General features: G+C 38.0%; 1 protein-coding gene across 4 annotated transcripts in view; it reads left to right on the plus strand.

Moving 5' to 3' along the window:
• The window catches only part of PPP2R2C (protein phosphatase 2 regulatory subunit Bgamma), a 203,526-nt gene that overhangs the window by 142,158 nt on the left and 40,108 nt on the right, over positions 1-21,260 (plus strand). For 3 of the 4 annotated variants that reach the window (XM_086611489.1, XM_009988145.2, XM_086611490.1), the window contains 4 exons: positions 3,186-3,283; positions 3,884-4,049; positions 8,347-8,459; positions 10,123-10,300. In XM_086611489.1, coding sequence (XP_086467615.1) covers positions 3,186-3,283; positions 3,884-4,049; positions 8,347-8,459; positions 10,123-10,300 — 555 coding nt within the window. Of the gene's footprint in view, positions 1-764; positions 775-3,185; positions 3,284-3,883; positions 4,050-8,346; positions 8,460-10,122; positions 10,301-21,260 lie in introns of those variants that run through there. The other variant, XM_009988146.2, reaches the window with a different exon arrangement.

Below are 21,260 nucleotides of genomic sequence, written 5' to 3' on the forward strand. Positions count from 1 at the left end.
CACTGCCAGCAGAGATATGGAAGGTGTAGTGCAGAAGAAGGCTGGAAGGAGTCTTTCATCTCTGCCATCCCTTGCCAAGGGCTTACTGTACATGCAAATTCATCAGCTCTTCCATTGTGGAGCATTTATATATCCTTGAGAGGGTGAAATCTGGTAGTTAACTACACCGTATGCTCAGGGGGCTATTTTGCAATGAGAAGAATCTGCAGGATAGGACCATAGTGGCTGTTGCTACAGCCTTGATAAATATGTAGGGAATGTTCTGCAGAAGGGTATGAAGAGCTTTGTTGATTGATTCTGTTTCTACCTCCTCTGTCTTAGGAAGAGCCAGCCTGGCTAATCTTTTTTATGAAAACAGCATGACTAATATTCGCCTGCTGAACAGATATGCTCGATAAGATTCTTTTTCTTGGCTGTTGTTTTCAGCTGTTATTTACAGGATCAATAAAAGTGATTTTCCAATTCAGAGATAATTTTTTTTACCAACAAACTGCATAGCCTCTAAGGTCAGAATATTGGATCTACTCGTTTTCAGAACAAGTTAATTTAAAAATGATAGGTAGTTTCCAGCTCAAAATTAGTTTTTCTAATAGAAAGGACAGATACATCTGGAAGAAACACCTTGCGGGGGAGAGCAAATTTTGCGTCAGAACAACATCATTACGCATTGCCCACGGATACTTAGTGTTTTAACTGCTTTTCTTTAAACAATAGTCACTTAACTGCACACAAGATTTTAATGACAAATGCAATATAATAACAAAATGCAGAGTTGTTTTATTATAAACCTGGTTCAGTTACTATTGAAATCTGTGCAAATACTCCTGTGGACTTTACTGGACGTTGGCTGATACCCTCTGTAAAGTGCAATATAATATTCTGTGACCATAGAGAAGAGTATTTCATGTTATCGTGGAAGTATTCCAGGCCAACAGCAAGTGTATTCACACATACAAGTTCAAATGCCATTCGTTCCTTTTGCACAGTTATTTTATCTGATTCTTTTGTGACCTCTTGGGAAAATCATGTGTACGTTACACCTGCACACACATACACACACAAATACACACATATTTTAATAGATAATACCTTCCATCTCTCCTTCTCTCCCATTGCACACTTAAGAGTCTCCATTCTAAAAGAACTTTCAGTGTGAGACTTCTGCAGTTCTACCCTTCTTTTGTGTAAGGTACAGCTTTAGATGAGTAAAATCATGCAGATATTTTTTTATAAGCAGGAGTCCACACCTAGTATCAGTATGAATTTTGCATGATAAGATAAAAATAGCCAAGACATATTCATCCACTGGAAGCACTGCAAATGAACTTTACATGCCAGAAGAGTTGATTAGGTTTTTAGATTTTGTAAAAAAGGCAGTTTTTTAGATGAGACTCAACCCATCCCCAGCCTCAAAGCATCACCAACCATAAGCAGAGACTCTCTTCTCTGCCTGTACTCTGATAACACCAGTTTTTTTGAGGTTATTACCTTTAAAATACACAGTCTATGGAAGTCACATAAAAATCAAATGCCATTAACTTTGAGAAATTTTGGGTTCAGGCCTAAAATATTATAAGTCGTAATGTTACATTTTTCTCAAAGTCTACACATCCATACGTTTTATTCAGCAAAAATGAAATTTACATACATGCTTCATGATTTATGATTCTCCCTTCCTTCTTTATATATGTAGTATGTGGAGGAAAAAAAGAGGAAAGTTTGGGTTTGTTGCTTTTTTTTTTTTTTCCCAGACAGGAGAACAATTTGATGGTGAAGATTTCTTAAAAGAATTAAAAGATATTTTATAATTACGGTAAAGTTTTCCTTTTTAAGATAGTGAATTGTTTATAACCTTCCAGTAAGAATCATGCTTTTGGATGGGCGTGTTGCTGATGAGAGCTACTGGCAATAGAAGCTTTCTAACACTCAACTGCTAGTTTATTAAAAGAATAATAGGAACAGATGTTTTCAATTCATAAAATGCATCAAGTAAATGGTACATCCACTTGTTATTTCAATTCCTTTGAATTTTAGTGAACTCATTTGGGGCTAGGTTTTCAAAAGAGCTTAGCCCACTGTCGCCTTGTTGTTCTCAGTATAAACTGATGGATGATGAACCTGTTTGAAAACCACAGCTTTTTGTGCCTGAGGGGGAGCTGCTAACTACTAAGGCTTCTAAAAATCTGGCCCATGTTTCTGATGAGTGAATACTGATCATTATAGAGGATTCATACATGCAATCTCTGAGTAATACCCTGCATTTGTCTGTGATTGTGTATGTGATGGCTTCTTAATTTACTATTGCACTAGGCATTTTAATTTAAATTATGCTAATAGTGTAGGATTGACTGTGGATTAGGATTCTAGCATTTACTGTCATATAAGCAGAAGAACCAGTTCTTTTGCTCCTACAGTCTTTCTCCCTTCTCATCTTGATGTCTAGTAATTTGTGCTCAAGACTGGCCTCAGGTTTTGATGAGGTTTCTTGTTTAAGCTGATGCAATTACTTAGGGAAAGGGAATTCTTGAAAGATAGAAAAATAAGAGACTGGGATCTTTTTATCTTCTGAGGACATATTTTTGTGATGCTGAAATGATTTACAAAAATGATTTGAGTGTGTTCTTGCCAGCATTGTGCAGTGAGCAGTTCTGGTTTTGCCTTCTTTCCTCTGTGGTAGGACAAGGCTATACAAGTATTTTGCTTTTACACTCTTGGCTCAAACACACATTTGAGAAAACTAGTGCTAGGGGGTTGTATTAAAACCCTCATGAAAGGTGAAGAATAAATAATGCGTGCAACAGGACTGAGATGTTATATTGGTCCTTGCTAGAGGAAATAGCAGGATGGCTGATGCTGTTACTATCTCCAGTACTGAAAAAAAGCTTTGTAGCAGCCTTAGATTGCACTTCTTGAAGCAGTCCTCTTCTCCAGAGATCTCCACTCCCAAACTGCAGATGTGCTGGAAACACAAATTTGCCTTGTTACGTTTGCACTTGTTTCATCATGTAGCAACCTCAGATTGTAACGGCATGCAGCCTGTTTGCATTAGTGACTTGCTGTTGAATTCATCTGTACTCCTTCAAATTTCTCTGTTGCTGCATTTTTTGTGGAGTGCTTGGTATTTCTAAAGGCTTTGTGTTGTACTAGCAGTCTAAAATTTGCCCTTTTTCTCTTTTTTCCTCCAGCTGATATTATTTCTACAGTTGAGTTCAACCACACTGGAGAACTGCTGGCTACTGGTGACAAGGGGGGTCGGGTTGTTATATTCCAAAGGGAACCTGAGGTATGTGAGTTTCCAATGTAGTCCTTAATAGCTTGCTAAAACTAGGCTTTACTTTTAATAATTTAATTGTATCTAACTAACAAACTTGTTTATAATCTCAAGATTCAGTAAAACAGAACGTCACCTCTTTGGAGAGGAAGTGAAAGAGGGTAAGGATTTTTTACTTGGAAGTTTGCTGTTCTGAACAAAGCTCCAAAATTCTAAGCTAAGAAAAAAGAATGTTGTTTTTGCTTTACTTCTACATTGTTTTAATAGCTTTTGCCTATTTGATGAAACCATTCCATTCAAAGCAAGACCTTTGCCGTGATACCTTTATGTTTCACTTTTAAATTCAGTTCATCTGCAGTATCTTTTGTAGAAAGCTTTCCTGAATAATTGACACTTCTTCAAAAAGTCTGCCTTTTATTAAGTGTTACTTCAATACTTACAGGAAATGTCATTCCTGTAGAAACAAATCTGTCAATATCATGTTTTAAATGAGAAATTAAATTACACTTTCAATATTTTTATATTTATCAGGCTGCTTATACGCCTTTCCTAAGAGATGGAGATATATTGCTGTCATAAACCACATGTTTTTGTTGTTCTTATTCTCCACAGAGTAAAAATGAGCCTTACAATCAGGGGGAGTACAATGTTTACAGCACTTTCCAGAGCCATGAACCTGAATTTGATTATTTGAAGAGCTTGGAGATAGAAGAAAAAATAAACAAGATCAAGTGGCTACCACAGCAAAATGCAGCTCACTCACTTTTATCAACAAATGGTAAGTTACATGAGAATATATAGGAAATACCAGCATTTCACTCTTGTGCATTTTAGTGCTGACTGTATATATTTGTTCATTTTAATCTACTGTTTTAGTGATTTCCTCTTTCAGAGTTTACCAAGGCTGTCATACTGACTCTGATATCTGTTATTTATGTATTTTATTCATAGTCATAGGGTTTTTCTCTGTTGACTATCCATAGACATTTAGTGAGCTATCCATTCTTTGATTTTGTGACAAAGACATCACCTTACTCAGCAGCTGTGTTTCGCTGGGGATTTAAAATTTTGTGTACTGTATTTGTCATAACTTTTATTCTTTGTAGATGTGTAAATGAATGTAGATGAGAGAGATGAATTTCTTTTCATTCATTATCATCAGAATGGTTTATTTAGGTTCTAAAGAATTACAAAAATCTTTGGAAGGCAGTAGGAATAATAACAGGATATTGATACTGACTCGTCTTTCTAACATGCTTAAGGCCTATTGATTAAAAAAATGCAGTATTATTGCTAAGAGGGGATATGCGGATGTGACATAGGAGGAAGAAACTGAATGGAGCCTGACATGCATAGGTGTCATTTAGGAAACATTTGGACACCCACAACCTTTATTACTGATGGTGATGCATGAGACAAAAATATCCAATTTTAAATCTTAGATCTCATTGTAATCAGAAATTAATTTTTCTCGCAGAAGTTTGAGCGTAATTGGGAATTGCTGATAGAAAAATAGTGTAATCTCACCTTTGAGAATTGACGCTTTAGGGCAAAGTGATTACTTCTAGTTAAAATTTATAGCAATAAATAATATTTACGTTAATTCACAGTAGATAGCAAATTATTTTACGTTACATAGTCTGTTTTCCTTAAAGTTGTCTTTTCACATTTTGAGGGCACTGTTGCAATATTTGAAGTGAAAGATATCTGTTGTAGCTAGGTGATTTGTGCTAATTTAATGACTAGTCAGCTAATTACAAAGTTTGGGAGTTTACTTCTGCATTTCTCCCTTGGTCAAAATATCCCTTCTACTTCAGATAACTTTAATGGCTTCTTCCAAGTGCATGATATAAAAGCAGTATTATTAAAAACAAACCTCTCCCTTTTCATTTTAAAGTTTGGTTTTGGAAACACTGAGGAATACAGCTGAGTCCTCGGATACACTGCTTTTACAGTTAGCCTGATAGACTTTTATACCAGCTTTCTAGTTGCCCCCTCCCTGGAGGTGTTCAAGGCCAGGTTGGACGGAGCCTTGAGTAGCCTGGTCTAGTTGAGAGGCGTCCCTGCCCATGACAGGGAGGTTGGGTTAGATGATTTCTGAGGTCCCTTCCAGCCTATGCCATTCTATGATTCTATGATTAGTATGGGAGGGGAAAAAAGAAAAAATAATCAGTCTTAGTGTTGCTATGGTTTAATCCAGTTGCAGCCAACACCGAGCAAGCCTAGGCAGAATATTTTGGCCTCTGTTTTTCCCCCTTCTAAATTTTGGTGCGCCCCAGCAGACATCTTTACGGTGAGGAGAACAGAAGTGGTGCCACTGGCATAGCCTTTGCATTTTGGCTTTGAATTACAGAATATTTTTGTGTACCAAGGAGGTTTCCTAACTTCATGACACAGCAGGACTGAAGTCTGAAGAATTAGCTCTTGGCATATTCTTAAAGATAGTTTTAACTTTAGGATACAGAAGGCCCATGTTGAATTCCTTGCTGTCTCACAGATTACCTGTGAGAAGTCATTAACAATGTATGTCAGTTCCAGGCCTGTAAAAAGAGATAATGTTATTTTCCCTAACTTGTAGAGAATGAAGGCATTACCTGTCACACATGCTCATATTGGGCAGGTTGTAGAAACATCTTGAGTACTGGTTTATATCTTCTAATTTCTGAACCTGGTATTTTAATGCAATTTTTGATATTTTGCTCTCTAGTAGTTTAGGATCTAAAGCACAGTTTTGGTCAGAAAAATGAGAACTGTGGAACAGCATCCTTTCTTTCTGCAGGCGCAGGTGGGCAGTGCCCATTGAATTTGCTGGAAGGAGCATCCTTCTGTTAGGGAACATGAGGGGAGAGTCTGTCTAAATCTTACCCTCAATGTATGAGTCTTGACAGGTCTGCATCTGCCCAAATCTGTTTCTGTCCTTCTAAGGAGGAGTTTTGTCTGAGGCTGTTCCTGCACAGGTGACCTCTCTCAGAGGGGATCTTGGTTCCTTTCCAGTTCACACGTTACCAACAAGTCATCTAAGCTTTGATTGCAGTATCTTAATTAATGGAGGCAGAAGGAAATCACCAAGGCTTTCGAATCCCGCGGTGGATTTGCAGTGTTTGCAGTTAGCAAATTTCTGCTTTGTGCTGTAAACTGAACTGATTTTGTAGTATAATAATAAATTATTATGATTCATTGGTATCTTTTGCGCCAGAATATGTTTGGGCCTCTTTTGATGTGAGCTACATCGGGTAGATCAGAATTTGGCCCATATAGATCCTTTCATCTGAGGATTTCAGGCTGCTTACGAGACATTAATTAATTTAAACTTCACAACACCCTTGAGACTGAATGAGTACTGAACCTCACAGATATGTTTCTATATTTTGTGAAATATAAGCATGCTTAGAATTTCTGGGGAGTTTTTAAAGTCCAGAGGCAGATGAAGGAGAAGAAAACCAACACATGTGATACCCTTAACTGCTAATAAAGTAGTTTTCACTCAGGAAATGGATGGGTTTATCAGTAATAGTCAAGTCAAACAATGGAAAATTGTTTGTGTTTTTTCTTATAATTTATTTTGTAATTGCTATATTTATAAATTTTAGAATAGATAAGCAGGAATGCACTATTTACATGTAATAAAAATCCCAAGTGCATGACATGGCCTATATGTGTTTTTAGTAATTAATTAATGTGAACGATACAAATGAAATGTATTGAATATTTAATTGGAGCTTTTTAGTTGCAGATTGAATTAACCTCTTGTTCTGTAGATTGATCAACTGTAATATTTTTCTTGCTTGAAAATTAGCATATCAAAATCATTATGAGATGCGTAATAGTAAAAACACTCAGAGTAGTGGAGGGATTGATTTTGAAACAAAAAAAGGTCAAAGGTAAATTTGCAAAAATGCAAAGCAATTAATGTATTCGTATATCGTGCCTTTACCGTGATGTGTACTAGCATTAGAAAGAAGTATTTGGATCAGCCACACTGGAAGGAATTATGCTCTGCTATGTACTTGGGGAAAGAGGGGTAAAGGAAGAAAGTGGGATGAAATCAGAAATGATGCAGGAACTGAGGTTAATGAAACCTGTGGTGGCAGCTGAAGTGCAGAAGCTTTGGAAAGGCTTTGGCTGTTCTGTCAACAGATGAGTGAAACAACTGTTAGAAGCTCGGGGACGGATTTTTTGCAGAAGACTTAGCATTGATTTTTCAGCCTAGGGAGTGTGAGGTTTGTCAGATTGGGTGCACGACCAGAGTGGGAGTGGGAGATCAATGTTAGGGAAATCTGCAGCTTCAGCTACTACAAAAACAAGGAAAAACTCCATCTTAAATGTTTAAAACTTTTATTCATTGGCTTCAGAGGCTCTTTGCTAAATGAGAGGCATCCTTATTCTATCAGACGCTTCACCCATCATGAAAAAGGGAGAGTTTAGATTTAATTCCATTCCATGTAAGATTAATATATTTTTCTCCCCACTTCTATCTCTTACCCTTACAACACAATTCTATCAGTTTATTTTCTCAGTTATTTCTCAGCTGCTTTCCCTTAAGAGGGAGAAAAGTCTAATTTTTCATGCAGCCTGTCATTTGCTGGAGCTCCTGATGTTATACCAATACATCCCTGCCCAGTCCCACAACGAGCCAGGCAGGTATCGTTGGTCTGGCTGTCTACTCCATGCTCTTCTTGCGCTGTGTATAAGTAACCTAGCAAACTGGCTTTAATATCAAGATTATTTCCTTGCAAAGTCAAATTGTCAAACTGAGCTTCGGCAGTGAGCATCGATTGAGTGGTTTTGGTCTGTGTCACCTGCAAACTGCCAAGCTGGCTATGAGAGCAGCATGTGCTCTACATGGTCTGTTAGCTGCCAGGAACCTCTGACTTGGTTTGCAGGTATGGGATGTGCTTTATGAGTATTTTTTCTGTTGGCAACATTTTTTGGATGTGTAAAATTAGATGACCCAGACTGTTTCAGCATGGGAGTTGTCTAAACCAAGATGTAGAAACTTCTTTAAGGAATATATTGTAAAAAGTGAGTAACCACATTCTGAATTCCTATGTTGACAGTTGTCTTTTCTTTTAAAGATAAAACAATCAAGTTATGGAAAATTACTGAAAGAGATAAGAGACCAGAGGGGTACAACTTAAAAGATGAAGAAGGAAAACTTAAAGATCTTTCTACAGTAACATCACTGCAGGTAAACTGCTGTCTTTGTCCAAAATCTAGTTGTTTCTGTACGAAGAAGGTAGTCATGGGTGCTAAATTTAAAGATTTAAATATGTACCTAATGCTAAGCATATATATGATTATTCTCATTGAAGTTTTAGCTGACTAATAACGGTCTTGAATCTGTCACACATTTTCAAGTCACAAATGCTTTGTGATTTAGTGACCAACACAAATACCTTTAGAGAGTTTATGTCAGTTTTATTCTTCCTGATAAAATTCACTCAGCATGACTTAACATGCTTTCACACAGCCTGATGTGCTGGAAGCATTCTACTTGTAATTAACATTAAACATTGTTCGTACTCCCTTCAGAGCAACTGAGTTAAGGACAGTACACCAAATTTCAGTCTCACCTTTATTTCAGTAGTATAAAAGAATTATCTTCTATCTGAAGAGTGGGATTTGCAGTAGTCTCTGCTCCAGTGAATGTGAGGTTCTGCATTGCTGAACAGATGCAGTCATGGAACTCATATAAGCATGTATGATAACGTAATAGATTTTTGCTTACAGGCTTTAATGGCTGAATTCATTCCAGGTATTTTAACAAAGGAAGTGGCTAAAGGTTAGAACTGGAAGGCTATGTTGTATAAATGCTAGTGTTTATTATTGAAAACAAGCAAACAACCCCTACCTCCAAAACAAGCTGATACTGTCTGTTGTGAAAAAAAAAACCTCCAAAGTGTAAAGATGACTACGTTAATGGAATATTTACCTATTCTATATGATTAGGCAAAGAAAACCATTCCAGGTTGCTTATAGTCTGAGAATTCAAAGGCTGAGCAAACCATTCTATCGTTCCTTTACTGGCAAGCTAAACTCAAAGCTTTAATTTCTCTGTGTTCCTCTTTAAACTAACTTGTGGATTGATGTATGATAAATTGTTTCTGATTGATGTTCAACAACATAGAATAGTCACAGTCATGGACCACAGTCTTACAGTGTTTAATGCTTTACCAATAGGAAATAAATTGACAGTGTCTGGTTATTGAAGCACGGCACTGAAGTGACACACGGGGAAATAATGAGGGCGCAATGATGAGTGACAGTCTGTGGTCTTGGCTTTTCAGGAGTATGTGTGTATGTGCGGTATGTCAATACACCTGTTGACTTTGTTTCCCAAGACTTCATTTATTATGTTTTGCTGAGATTATAACCTTTTCACCACTTGACTTTTTGGAAGAGAGTCATCAAGTAGAAAAAGAAATACTGTAAGTGATTTACAACTAACAGCAAACATTTTAGCAAAAGCAAAGTAACAGGACTTCCCTGCTTGTCAGAGGCAGAGCCTCCTGCATCCTGCATATGTGGGACAGTTCTGCTGTGGGACTGGCCTGTTCTGCGGCAGCTGCCAGTGCCTCCTTTTCCTCAGTCCAGGCTTTCCAGTTCCTTTCTTCCCACAGTCCAGGCTTTCCATCACTCTGCCTGCCTCTCCGTGACTCTCCTGTCTCTCCCTTCCTCCTTGGCAGGAATGACCTTGCCCACCAATTCATCCATGGGGAAATTCAGCTTGCATGCACTGTCGAGAAGTTTTATAATGTCACAGTCTTTGAATGCTTGCTTTCCATTGAAACTCTCATCATTTTACAAAAAATTATTTGTCTACTCCCTTTGTATTTTATTTTTTTTGGCAGGTGCCTGTGTTGAAACCTATGGATTTGATGGTAGAAGTCACTCCCCGGAGAATCTTTGCTAATGGTCACACCTATCATGTCAACTCAATATCTGTCAACAGTGACTGTGAGACATACATGTCAGCGGATGATCTCAGGATTAACCTCTGGCATTTAGCAATCACAGATAGGAGCTTCAGTATCCTTAATTGTGGTTCCTTGCTCAGTCTTGATAGTATTAGTGAGGCTTAGGAGAACTGTTTTAAAATATTTTTCTGCAGATATTAAAATAGACCTTTACTTATCAGAACCTCTTCAGTATTTATACAGATAATAGACAGAAAATGTTCAGATATCATAAGAAACAGCTAAGATATTGCAAAAATCAGGGAATTTTATGTGAAAACAGCCTTGGAGTTGGTTAAAGACAAGTAAATAGGAAACTGACGCTAGCTGAATGGTAACTATCCACCTGACTAGAATACTCTATACTCTTATTTTCTGAAGACTCTTCATGCTGAGCTACTCCACCTTGTTTTGCTGAAAGGTCAGTCCTTACGCTGACCATGCCTGCTGTTGTCCGTCATCCTGCTTCCCAGAACCTTAATGCCTGAGGTGGGCACAGTTTGGGAGTAAGGCTCAGCTGCTTTGTGTGAGTTGTAGTGTCTGTGATTAATGCAGTCGTTGCTGTATCAAGTGCTGGCATCATCCTGAATGCTGTGTTGTGGGATCATTCCAGTAATCTGTGAGGCTGCCCCTTGCACTGCAACAGGGTGGCTTGGAGGAGGAGCAAAAGAAAATGTATCAAAGAAAAGTGATTCTCTGTGTTTTGCAGAACATAAAGGGACCAGTAAGAAGAGAAATAGGTTATGGGGCCAGCTCAGAATGGTATGTTCCTTTGGTGATTTCTTTTTAAGTATTTGATTTCTTTTTAAGTATTTGGTGATTTCTTTTTAAGTATTTGGAACTAGATGATCTTTAAGGTCCCTTCCAACCCTAACCATTCTATGATTCTATTCTATGATTCTATGATTTCAAAAGGAGTTAGAAGAATATTTCTCTGTGGATTTGTATGAGGGAGTATTAGACGTCCAAGTGAAGTTGTCCTACTGGGGACAAATGCCTAAAAGAAAGCACGGATCATAGAATCATAGAATGGTTAGGGTTGGAACGGACCTCAAAGATCATCTAGTTCCAACCTCCCTGCCATGGGCAGGTAAACCCTCCATTACACCAGGTTGCCCAAAGCCTCATCCAGCCTGGCCTTGAACACTTCCAGGGATGGGACATCTGCAACTTCTCTGGGCAACCTGTTCCAGTACCTCACCACTCTCTGAAAAATTTCTTCCTTATATCTAAGCTAAATCTGCCCTCTTTCAGTTTAAATCCATTGCCCCTTGTCCTATCACTACATGCCCTTGTAAAAAGTCCCTCTCCAGCTTTCCTGTAGGCCCCCTTTAAGTACTGGAAGGTTGCTATAAGATCACCCCGGAGTCTTCTCTTCTCCAGGCTGAACAGCCCCAACCCTCTCAGCCTGTCTTCATAGCAGAGGTGTTCCAGCCCTCGGATCATCTTCGTGGCCCTCCTCTGGACTCGTTCCAGCAGCTCCATGTCCTTCTAGTGCTGGGGACTCCAGAGCTGAATGCAGTATTCCAGGTGGGGTCTCACGAGAGCAGAGCAGAGGGGCAGAATCACCTCCCTTGACCTACTGGCCACGCTTCTTTGGATGCAGCCCAGGACACAGTTGGCTTTCTGGGCTGCCAGTGCACATTGCTGGCTCACGTTGAGCTTCTCATCCACCAGCACTCCCAAGTCCTTTTCCTCAGGGCGGCTCTCCATCCATTCTCCACCCAGCCTTTACTTGTGCTTGGGATTGCCTCAACCCACATGCAGGACCTTGCACTTGGCCTGGTTGAACTTCATGAGGTTGTCACAGGCCCACCTCTCCAGCCTGTCAAGATCCCTCTGGATGGCATCCCTTCCCTCCAGCGTGTCGATCACACCACCCAGCTTGGTGTCATCTGCAAACTTGCTGAGGGTGCACTTGATTCCACTGTCCATGTCTCCAACAAAGATGTTAAATAGCACTGGTCCCAGTACTGACCCCTGAGGAACACCACTCGTCACTGGCCTCCACTTGGACATTGAACCACTCAATGTCTTTGAGTGCGACCATCCAGCCAATTCCTTATCCATGGAGTGGTCCATCCATCAAAACCACATCTTTGCAGTTTAGAGACAAGGATGTTGTGTGGGACAGTATCAAATGCTTTGGATAAGTCCAGGTAGACGATGTCAGTTGCTCTTCCCCTATCCATCATGCTGTAACCTCATCATAGAAGGCCACCAGATTAGTCAGGCAGGATTTGCCCTTAGTGAAGCCATGTTGACGGGGTGTTCTCCCTGTCAGCGCTGATTGTTCATAGGCCAGATCATCTGTGGAGCTTAACCCATCTTTTGTTAATGTCACAGGAAACATTTTTAATTAAATCAAACAGCTCTTAATGTCTTTAAATAACTGCCTTTGCAGGATCGAATGACAGGTGCATTTACCCTGGAGATTGTAGGGGAGTATATCAGTCTGTTTTCAAACTCTTGTTCTTTTTCTGTCTTGATTAAGCAAACTAAATGGTGCCCTTTTTTATATGACTCTTTATATAGGACCAATTTATATGTGATTTTTGAAAGTTGGCTATGTCTGCCTTCAATACTCAAGCAACTGTACTTCCATTCTTTAGTAGGAGAGACCAGAGTGGGAAAATTGTTTGCCAGCATGCCTATATGGGATAGCATCGTGGCTTCTGACAGTGTCCTCCTCAGTGCAGCTTCATCCTCCAGTCTTGTCTCTGTCCTGGGCACTTTTATATGTGGCTACTGTGTGGTTTCCTCTACTGTATATCCTCCTCTTTCTTGTGAAGCAGAGCAGTGAGTCAGACCAAGCACAGCAATCTCTGTATGTCTATGTATGATAACCAGATGACATTCCAGAATACTTTTGCAAGATAAGTCTTTGCTTTTGCCAATCTCTTTTATTGTGTTAAAAGCTGTTCTATAAACTATAGGTTGCCAAGAGAAATGTTTTTGACAAGTTTAAAAAAAAACCCAAATAAGTAGTTGTTATAGTTTGTGAGGACAATGTGAGTTTTTATTACATCATTTGCCATGCTGAGAGCCTACTGACAGAAACATTAGCCCCAAATGAAATTTTTAAACCCCAAATGTGTTTAAATCCATGAAAAAAAAGGCTTGCTGTGGGAGTATTGATACAATCAGAACACAAGTATTGTGAATATGGTAGTGTAAAATAATTCTTAGCATTTATGCAGAGATTTTTATCTTCACATCCTTTATGTAAATTGCTCAATTTATCCTTACAAAAGATAAAGAGGCTGATAGATAGATGAATTTGTCTACTATTTTGTGGATAAGGAAATTGAGGCAGAAATTTTTGAGAAATTGTTTATGAAAACTGTACATTTCATAGCCCTGATTAACAACAATTCATTTGCCCTTTGGATGGAAACACTTGTACGCAGGCTTCAGAAGCACTTGGCCTTCAATGATGTTTCAGATTCTAGCAGCATACTAGGAAAGAGCTGAAAAACAGACTTAGTCTTTCGATCCTAACTACTACTGTATGTCCTGATGGAACAGCATGGATAGCAGAATTATTTGAGATTGAATAACTGTTTAGGGTGTTATTGCATCTACTCCTGTATGTTCAACTGCTGTGCTTTGTGACAGCAGTGTGGACTCTGTTTCAAGCATTAGCACGCTCGTGTCATTGAATATTTGCTAATAAAAAGTGGTTTAGAGTTTATGATTGAATTATTGATTTAACTCTTAAAATATTACACAATTTATAGTAGCACACTCAATTTCTGAGTGTGTTCTAAGAGTGATGATGAGAGGGATATATAGACTGTGTTTCTGACTTTTAGGATAGAAACTTTTCCTGTACCTGAGACAGTGGCTTTGGGATACTTAAGTGGATGACTTTGGGGTAACTAGATTTCTATCCTGGATTGGGATACAGATATTGCTCCTTCTTTTTGATACTCTTGAACGAGCGTCTGGGAGGACTGTGATGAGACAGTTTAGGCAGTGATAGGAGAGAACACTAGGTAAAGAGATGATCAATACTAGGGGCAAACCGTTCTTGCCAAGCTGGCCATGGTGACAGCAGATTGACTTTTGTGGGTGGATGTCACTTCTGTTTCAAACAATATAAGCTGTATCTGTACTCAGTTGTCCAAACCAGATCATCAGGCAGATTACTTTCAGTTAATTCTTTGATAAAGTTGAGATAGGTGTTCCAAAAGAAGGTGAGATAGTTACAGAATATTGCTTATATTGGGGAATTAACTTGGAGACCACGATAACTGGAAGAAGGGAATAACTAAGTTAAACTTGCATCAGTCTTTCTACAGGTATCTTTTTGTCCATATAGAGCCCTGTAAGTCCTTGTAAAACTGCAGGAGCGTGTTTTCCACTAGATTTCAACATCTGTGCCATAAAGAAACTGCATTTCTGTCCTACAGAAAACCCAGTTACATAAAACTCTCCTGGAAGTAGATGAGATTCTGGTAAAAACATTGGGTGTGCAGGTTGCAATTAGGACTCGACATCTTAAGATGAAAAACTTCTGCCAAACGAACAGTTTAAATTATAAATGAATGTTGCTGGGCTCGGTGCCTTCTGCAGCACAAGTAGGGGGACAGGCAGGAGGAGGCTTGGGCAGTTTTAAAAATGCTTGCTTCACATCTTTTTACTAGATGCCAAATGGAAATTAAGCATCTTGCTGTTTTACATGTGAGACTTGATTCCTTGAAATACACGTTTAAAACAATAAATAGAAAACATTTTGGTTTGAAGTGACATTTGTTAATAAGGGACCTGGCAGTGATGTGTGTTTGTCTTTCTACTTTCCCTCAGAGGCAGCACTGCTACGTATAATGAACTACAATCTGTTTACCCAAGAGGCTGGTTGTGACAATGACAGAAACAACAATATAGTGGTAGAGTTTCTGGACATTCAGCTCATGTTTGAACGTCTTTACAAATTGCATGGGAAACACTGGAGAAAGAATGGATTAGCAGCAGTATGCTAGGGTGTTTTTCAAGTAAAGTACTTTGTCTTGTAGAATTTTATTTCAGAACATTTGGGTTATAACCATTATTTTAGCAGTTTTACAAATCACTGAGAATTGTTCATTTCTTTGAAAATGAAAAGACAAAGCAATGCAGATCTTAAGTTAATTCTCTTTCTTGTCTCCTCTGGAAAATATTTTAAATCAGCTTTGTAGAATTTGACCAGAATATTTGCCTTAGGTAAAGCCTTAGGCAAATAAAATACAATTAGTGGTTTTCTGATTTGCTTTTGTATTAGCATAAACACTAACTGTAAAAAAACAGACAAGTGAGTTTTATGCTATGGCTGCATGAATTTTCCTGAGGACTATGCAAGACTTCTGTACATTGCTTCCCACTTGCAAGCAGATTTGCTCAGTATTCTTTGGGCAGGAGGGGGCAAGGGAGAGGAGGAGGTGAGAAAAGGAAGGGGGAAGGTCAGCTGACAAATAATTGCACATATGAGGCTTTTCTTCACTAAAAGATTTAATGTGCTTGGTTGTGTTATGGAGAACGAGAGTCAGTATCTTTAATTACGGATGATATTCTTCGCTGGAAAAGAAGTGAGGTAAAGGTTGCTGTATTTGTTCATGTTCAGTCTGAAATCGCTTAGCAGTGTTGCCCATAGCTTAAGCCTTTAGATAAGCCATCTTGGGTGTAGTGAATGAGAAAACAGGACTGCTGGAAGCATACTGATAAGGCTTACTTCACATCAGCAGCAATCTTTGGACTATCTAGCTGTACTAAATATTCTTTATGAGAGTATATTTGGATTGCTCACAGAACTATGTAGCTCATAGCACTTGAACTCCCTTCATTTCCTGGTAGCACACTATTTCACTCTAGAGGCTGTCATGGCATTGCTATGGAAACAACATCACCGTTTCCAGCATGTACTCATCTTGAGACTCATCTTGACTAAAATACTCATTTCTCAGTCAGATCAATATAGTCCAGGGTTATCCTGTTTTAATAAAAAATTCCTTCTTCTGTGTCCCAAAAGGGTTAAGCTAATTAGCAAATCACCATAGGACCTTCTTATAGTCTAATGTATTCCAGTATTTGAAGCATATCATGGATAGTCAGATCGTTAGGCGCTGTGTCTTGGGGAAATTAATTTACTTAAGTAGTAAACAACAACAAAAAAGAAAAGAAATAGGAAAACCAAAATAACATGGTGAATTGATGAAGACCAGTCTGTGAGACCCCATTGTGCACCTGAATATAGGGCATTTATAGTGCTCTAGGAGCGTCCCCCCGGCTGGGGAAGATAGCTAGCCTTACAAAAGCCCTGTTACTTGCCTCAGTGCTATGCATTTGAGTGCTAAACTGAAAGCAAATCTGCATCATTCTCTTGGCATTTGTGGAGCTGTAAGCTGGCAAGTTTGTACCCTTGAGTGAGAGAAGGTTGTTTCTATAAAAATTCCTCAGCCAGGATGACTGTGCACAAGCTGTATGCACAAGGATGCATTTTCTGCGCCCTCAAAAAAATGCCTTTACTGTGTGAGAACGTGCTGTCATCTCCGCCCACAGCACTGTTTTCCTCAAGCATACATGTTCTGTTTTGGGAGATGGCAGACATTTCTCTTCTTTTGAGAGCTCTGTGTAATACCTTTTAGCACTTGCTATTCTATCAAGAAAGATTCTCCCAATCTGTAACATGTATTCAAAAGGTATCTATTATACCATGGAGTTGTGTTCTAGCTGAGTTGCTACTAGCAACATTTGAGTTGCTTTTCTTCAAATTTGTGTTGTTCTTTACTGCATAGAGTCTTTCCTCTGATTTCTCTGTCTTTCTGTCCTTTAAAGGAGAATAAAGATGTCTTCAAAGCTAAAATCAGCTCTGTAAGTTAGAAGCAGAGGATTGCAGCGGTACTGTGTACCCTGTTATGGTTTAGTGAGTTCTTTTAAAGTGTAACTATTGAGATATGGTTGCTTTCTTTTTCGAATTCAAACACTGCTATGTGAGCAACTTGAGGAAAAAAAAAGCTCTTTTCAACAAGCTGATTAGATTCTGGATTGATGTAATGCACTCTTTAGTCTCAATTTTTTTCAGCAGGGGAATAATGGGCTTCCAGTAAAAATAAGAGTTGACAGTAGTAAAAATAAAGGTTTTGACACCTAACTCACATCTGAGTAACTGTGAACTGCAGGTTTTCTGTGCGTTTTGACAAATGTTGAGTTGTGCTCTGGTTGAGACAGACTACTAGAAATGCTGACTAAGGGCTCCAGAGCCCTATCCTGCAAAGCTATGGGGAAGAATAGTATGTAGAGGCAAAAGGATAAAAAAAAAATTTAAAAAGGAAATTATATTACATGGAACTTGCAAATACACGAAGTTTACACCAAGTATCAATACATAGCTGTTAGTTTCTTTGCTGTATTGCCATTTCTCATCTGCTGAAAATTACATTGTAAAATGGTCATGATAGAGATCTTTCCTACTCTGTATTACTGAAGTGCTTGACATACTTTAGCACAATTAAATATTTGCAATAAAAAGATTTTAAAATAATTGCACTAAAACGTCAGTCTTAGCCCTGCTTTATGCTCAGTTAAACAGACTGTTAGAACCAAATAGGTTTGCTGGAATTTCAACGCAGAATCTGAGTGTTTCCGGGTGAGATCCCACTTTCCATTACATCCATCCATACTCTAATTCTGCATTAGATAAAATGGCAAACTGTTCAGGAGAGAGAAATACTGTAAAAAAGATAACAGAGATGAAGAAATGGTAGGAAAATGATTTCATTTTGGAGAAATATAAGTCCATGTATCTTTGGTCCATAGACATCTGTTAACTGCCAGAATGCAGTGGGATAGAATTTCACTGAGCACCAACAGAGTTTTTTAGCTAGGGATCACTTGCTTTAATGGATAGAGGAAAATAATTCAGAGTTTTTTTTAAAAATTAAGACAATTCTTACCTTGCAAAAGATAATCAGAAGCAAAAACTTTGTTGTTGACTGAAATGAATCTCTACATTGCCAATGCTCAGCATTTAGTCATTTGATGGTGAATTTAGGAAAAGGGTTGTAATACTTAAGCCTGCTTATCTCTCCCAAGAATTTTCCTTTTAAGTTACTTTTATCTGAAGCATTAGAAAAATTTTCCAGTTGAAAAATGACTATACTAGATGGAAATCCATGGTTATCTGTTTAGCAATAGTTAGCGATTAATTTCAGGTTGTTGTTAAGTGATCTGAGTTTTGAAGCTCTGCAAAATGGCAGTTTCTGTTGAATTTGCCTGTTAACTTTTGGGTTTTGAGATACTTCAGCTTACAGTATCTACGCATTAAAAATAAATTATTTTGAAATTACCTGAGCAACTGTAGATACCAAATCACCCAGTAATTTGAGGATCATTTACACTGGTATAGTTCGGTATTTAGTTTTGCTAAGATATAGTTAATAGATTGGCAACAGGTACTGTAGTTCTTACATAGTTCTTATTCCTAATGCTGAATATTTAGGTGTCAGCAAAGCACCATATGCAAGAGTGGCAACAGATCTTAGGTCATATACCAAGGCTCAGGAATAGGAGCAGACTCCAGCATAAAGCTTATAAAGTGCGACTGATGCGACCACAAGAAAGTGCTGTCCTGCATACATATGATGGTGCTTAAGGGTACTTAAGAGAATTCCTGAAATTGTGAAAAATAATCCCTCATTTCTGGAAAGATTCTTTGCATTAAGTAGTATAAGCAATTCATTCAGTTTTGCTACTGTCAAGGTGAAGTACATATACATTATTTCCTGTCTAAAGTGATGACTCACCCAAATTCTGATGTTCTCCTTTTATTTTGCTGTTGGTGGGCTTATTCAGGAATAAATCCTTGATTGCATGAAAGTAAGAATCACTTCGTGTTGTCTTTAGTTATTGAGAGGACTTCCTCATTGCTCTGAGAAGTTCACAAAATGATACCTGAAATGAATCCCACTGGAAATCAAGACACAGATTTGTAGTCAGATGGGTTTAGAATAGCTTGAATTTCCAATTATCAAAAGTTTGTGCATCGTGCTAGGAGGTCCAAGAGCTAGGAAGGTGACTGAATCTTTGTTAGCCAACATAAGAGGTAAAGTAAATTTAATCGGTATTTCTGGAGACAAAAAAGGTGTAGTGAAATGCTTTTTGGCCTCTTTTATATTTTTTTCCATGCATCAATTTATATTTAGTTTGTATAAAGTTTGTAACATTAAGCCTGAAACTGTAATGATTTAAACAAAGTATGGTAACCACTTTAAGTTATATAACATTATATATTTTTATATATATTATATATGTCATTATATATTTATGTTACATGTTTATATTAACTAAATACCACACTTTATCTAGATTTTCAAGCAAAGCTAGGCAGAGTTCCAATATCCAAGTTGTTTATGCGCTGTGAAAAGAATATTTTAATATACATTGAACTGGAGAAAGGCAGCTCTTAACAGAGTAAAACCCAATCATCATTTTAATGGAGCTGTTAAGCAGTATTACTAGATATCAATGATCAAATAAAGCCTGATTTTTCTTTAAACTGTTTTGGATTCTGTAGGGGTCCACACTAATTGGATATGTAATACTAGATAAATAATAATTAAGAAAAATATAAAAGGAGGGAAGAAGTCTCTGACTGCTAGATTGGGGACCACGCTGGCTCCGTGGGTGTGTAATTAAACAATGCATCAGGCACCTGTTCTTTGTAACCACTGTCATCAAACATGGCATAAGGTTAAGAATTTTAAGCTTTAAACAAAATATCTCATGTGACAGCAAGAAAAAGGATTTTAGAAATGTGGTAGCTGGGAAGGTCCTTGATGTGTGTTTTTGATGCCTGTTAGGAAGAAGGTGGTAGGGATTCTTTTATTAAAATTATGCAAGGATTGTTTTTAGTGTCAATTGAGGAATAAAATTAGTAAATAGGTAAGTGTGTGTAACTGTAAGTTGTCATCTTTGACAGTGAACTGAGCCTTTCATCAGCTCACAACAGTCTCATTTGTAAGAAAGGTTCTGTGTGTCCCTGGTGCCAAGTGCCAAGAGAGAGCTGCATTTCTAGGATCACCTAAATGACTTTGTCTTGTAGACACTAACTTAGATAGAGCTTCTACAACAGGCATTGAATTAGTTCTTCTACTTCTGTTGAAGTGAAACTCTGTCCAGTTTGGACACGACAGTATTTCTGATGTGGTCTATTGTAGAATATCTTAATTGAGCACAGTTTTTGAGCTTTCCACAGCAGGAACAGTTGTGTGTTTATATGTTATCTTGTGCAAATTGCAGTCTGTAACTGCTATAATTCAAACAATAGATAATAATTATGGCAGTAAGGCTGTGTGAGTAGGGACTATAAGGTCTTTAAGGATGATTTGTTTTCAAGAAATACAGAGAAGTCTTAGCATTTTTTAGTTTTTAAGTCGAGATTTAGGAAGTTCTGAAAACCATGAATAAATTTGCAAAAGTGGTCTTTCGAGACTTTTGTTTGGTTTTGTTTCTTGCTAGAGGATACTTTATGATCCTTGTCAGAAACAGTTGCTTTTTAGCTATTCTCATCACCTTAAATTGACTGCTATCTCAGGAATTTGACTATCAGCCAGTCAGAGAGAACTGGATGACAGGGCATATCTGATAGCCAAAGGAGCAATATCAGAGCTAGTTAAACAGTATTTTAGCATTGAATCACTGACTGAGACCATCCTGCCAGACAGCAAAAGCAAACATTACATGGCCGGAGTGTCAGATATTAGTGCCTTCAGGGCATGGGATAGTGCTACGAAAATATTCCCTATCTAGCCGTCCTCCAAAAATAAATAAATTGGAAGAGTTGAGCCTGGCTGTGAAAAACTAATTATAGCTGAGGCCTTTACATTCTTGGTAAAGACCAATCTCTTCCTTTTTCTGGAGTTATTTTTAAAGAAGTTAATTTAAGGTGATTTGAGCATAGCTATAGCCTTGGGATAATTACTGCACTGCAGATTTATTGTTTAATAAAAATATTAATTTGTTAATCAGAATACATAGTTTTCTTACTTATCACTCCT

Source organism: Tauraco erythrolophus, chromosome 5 (assembly GCF_009769465.1).
Source record: "Tauraco erythrolophus isolate bTauEry1 chromosome 5, bTauEry1.pri, whole genome shotgun sequence".
Classification (NCBI taxonomy): Eukaryota; Metazoa; Chordata; class Aves; order Musophagiformes; family Musophagidae; genus Tauraco; species Tauraco erythrolophus.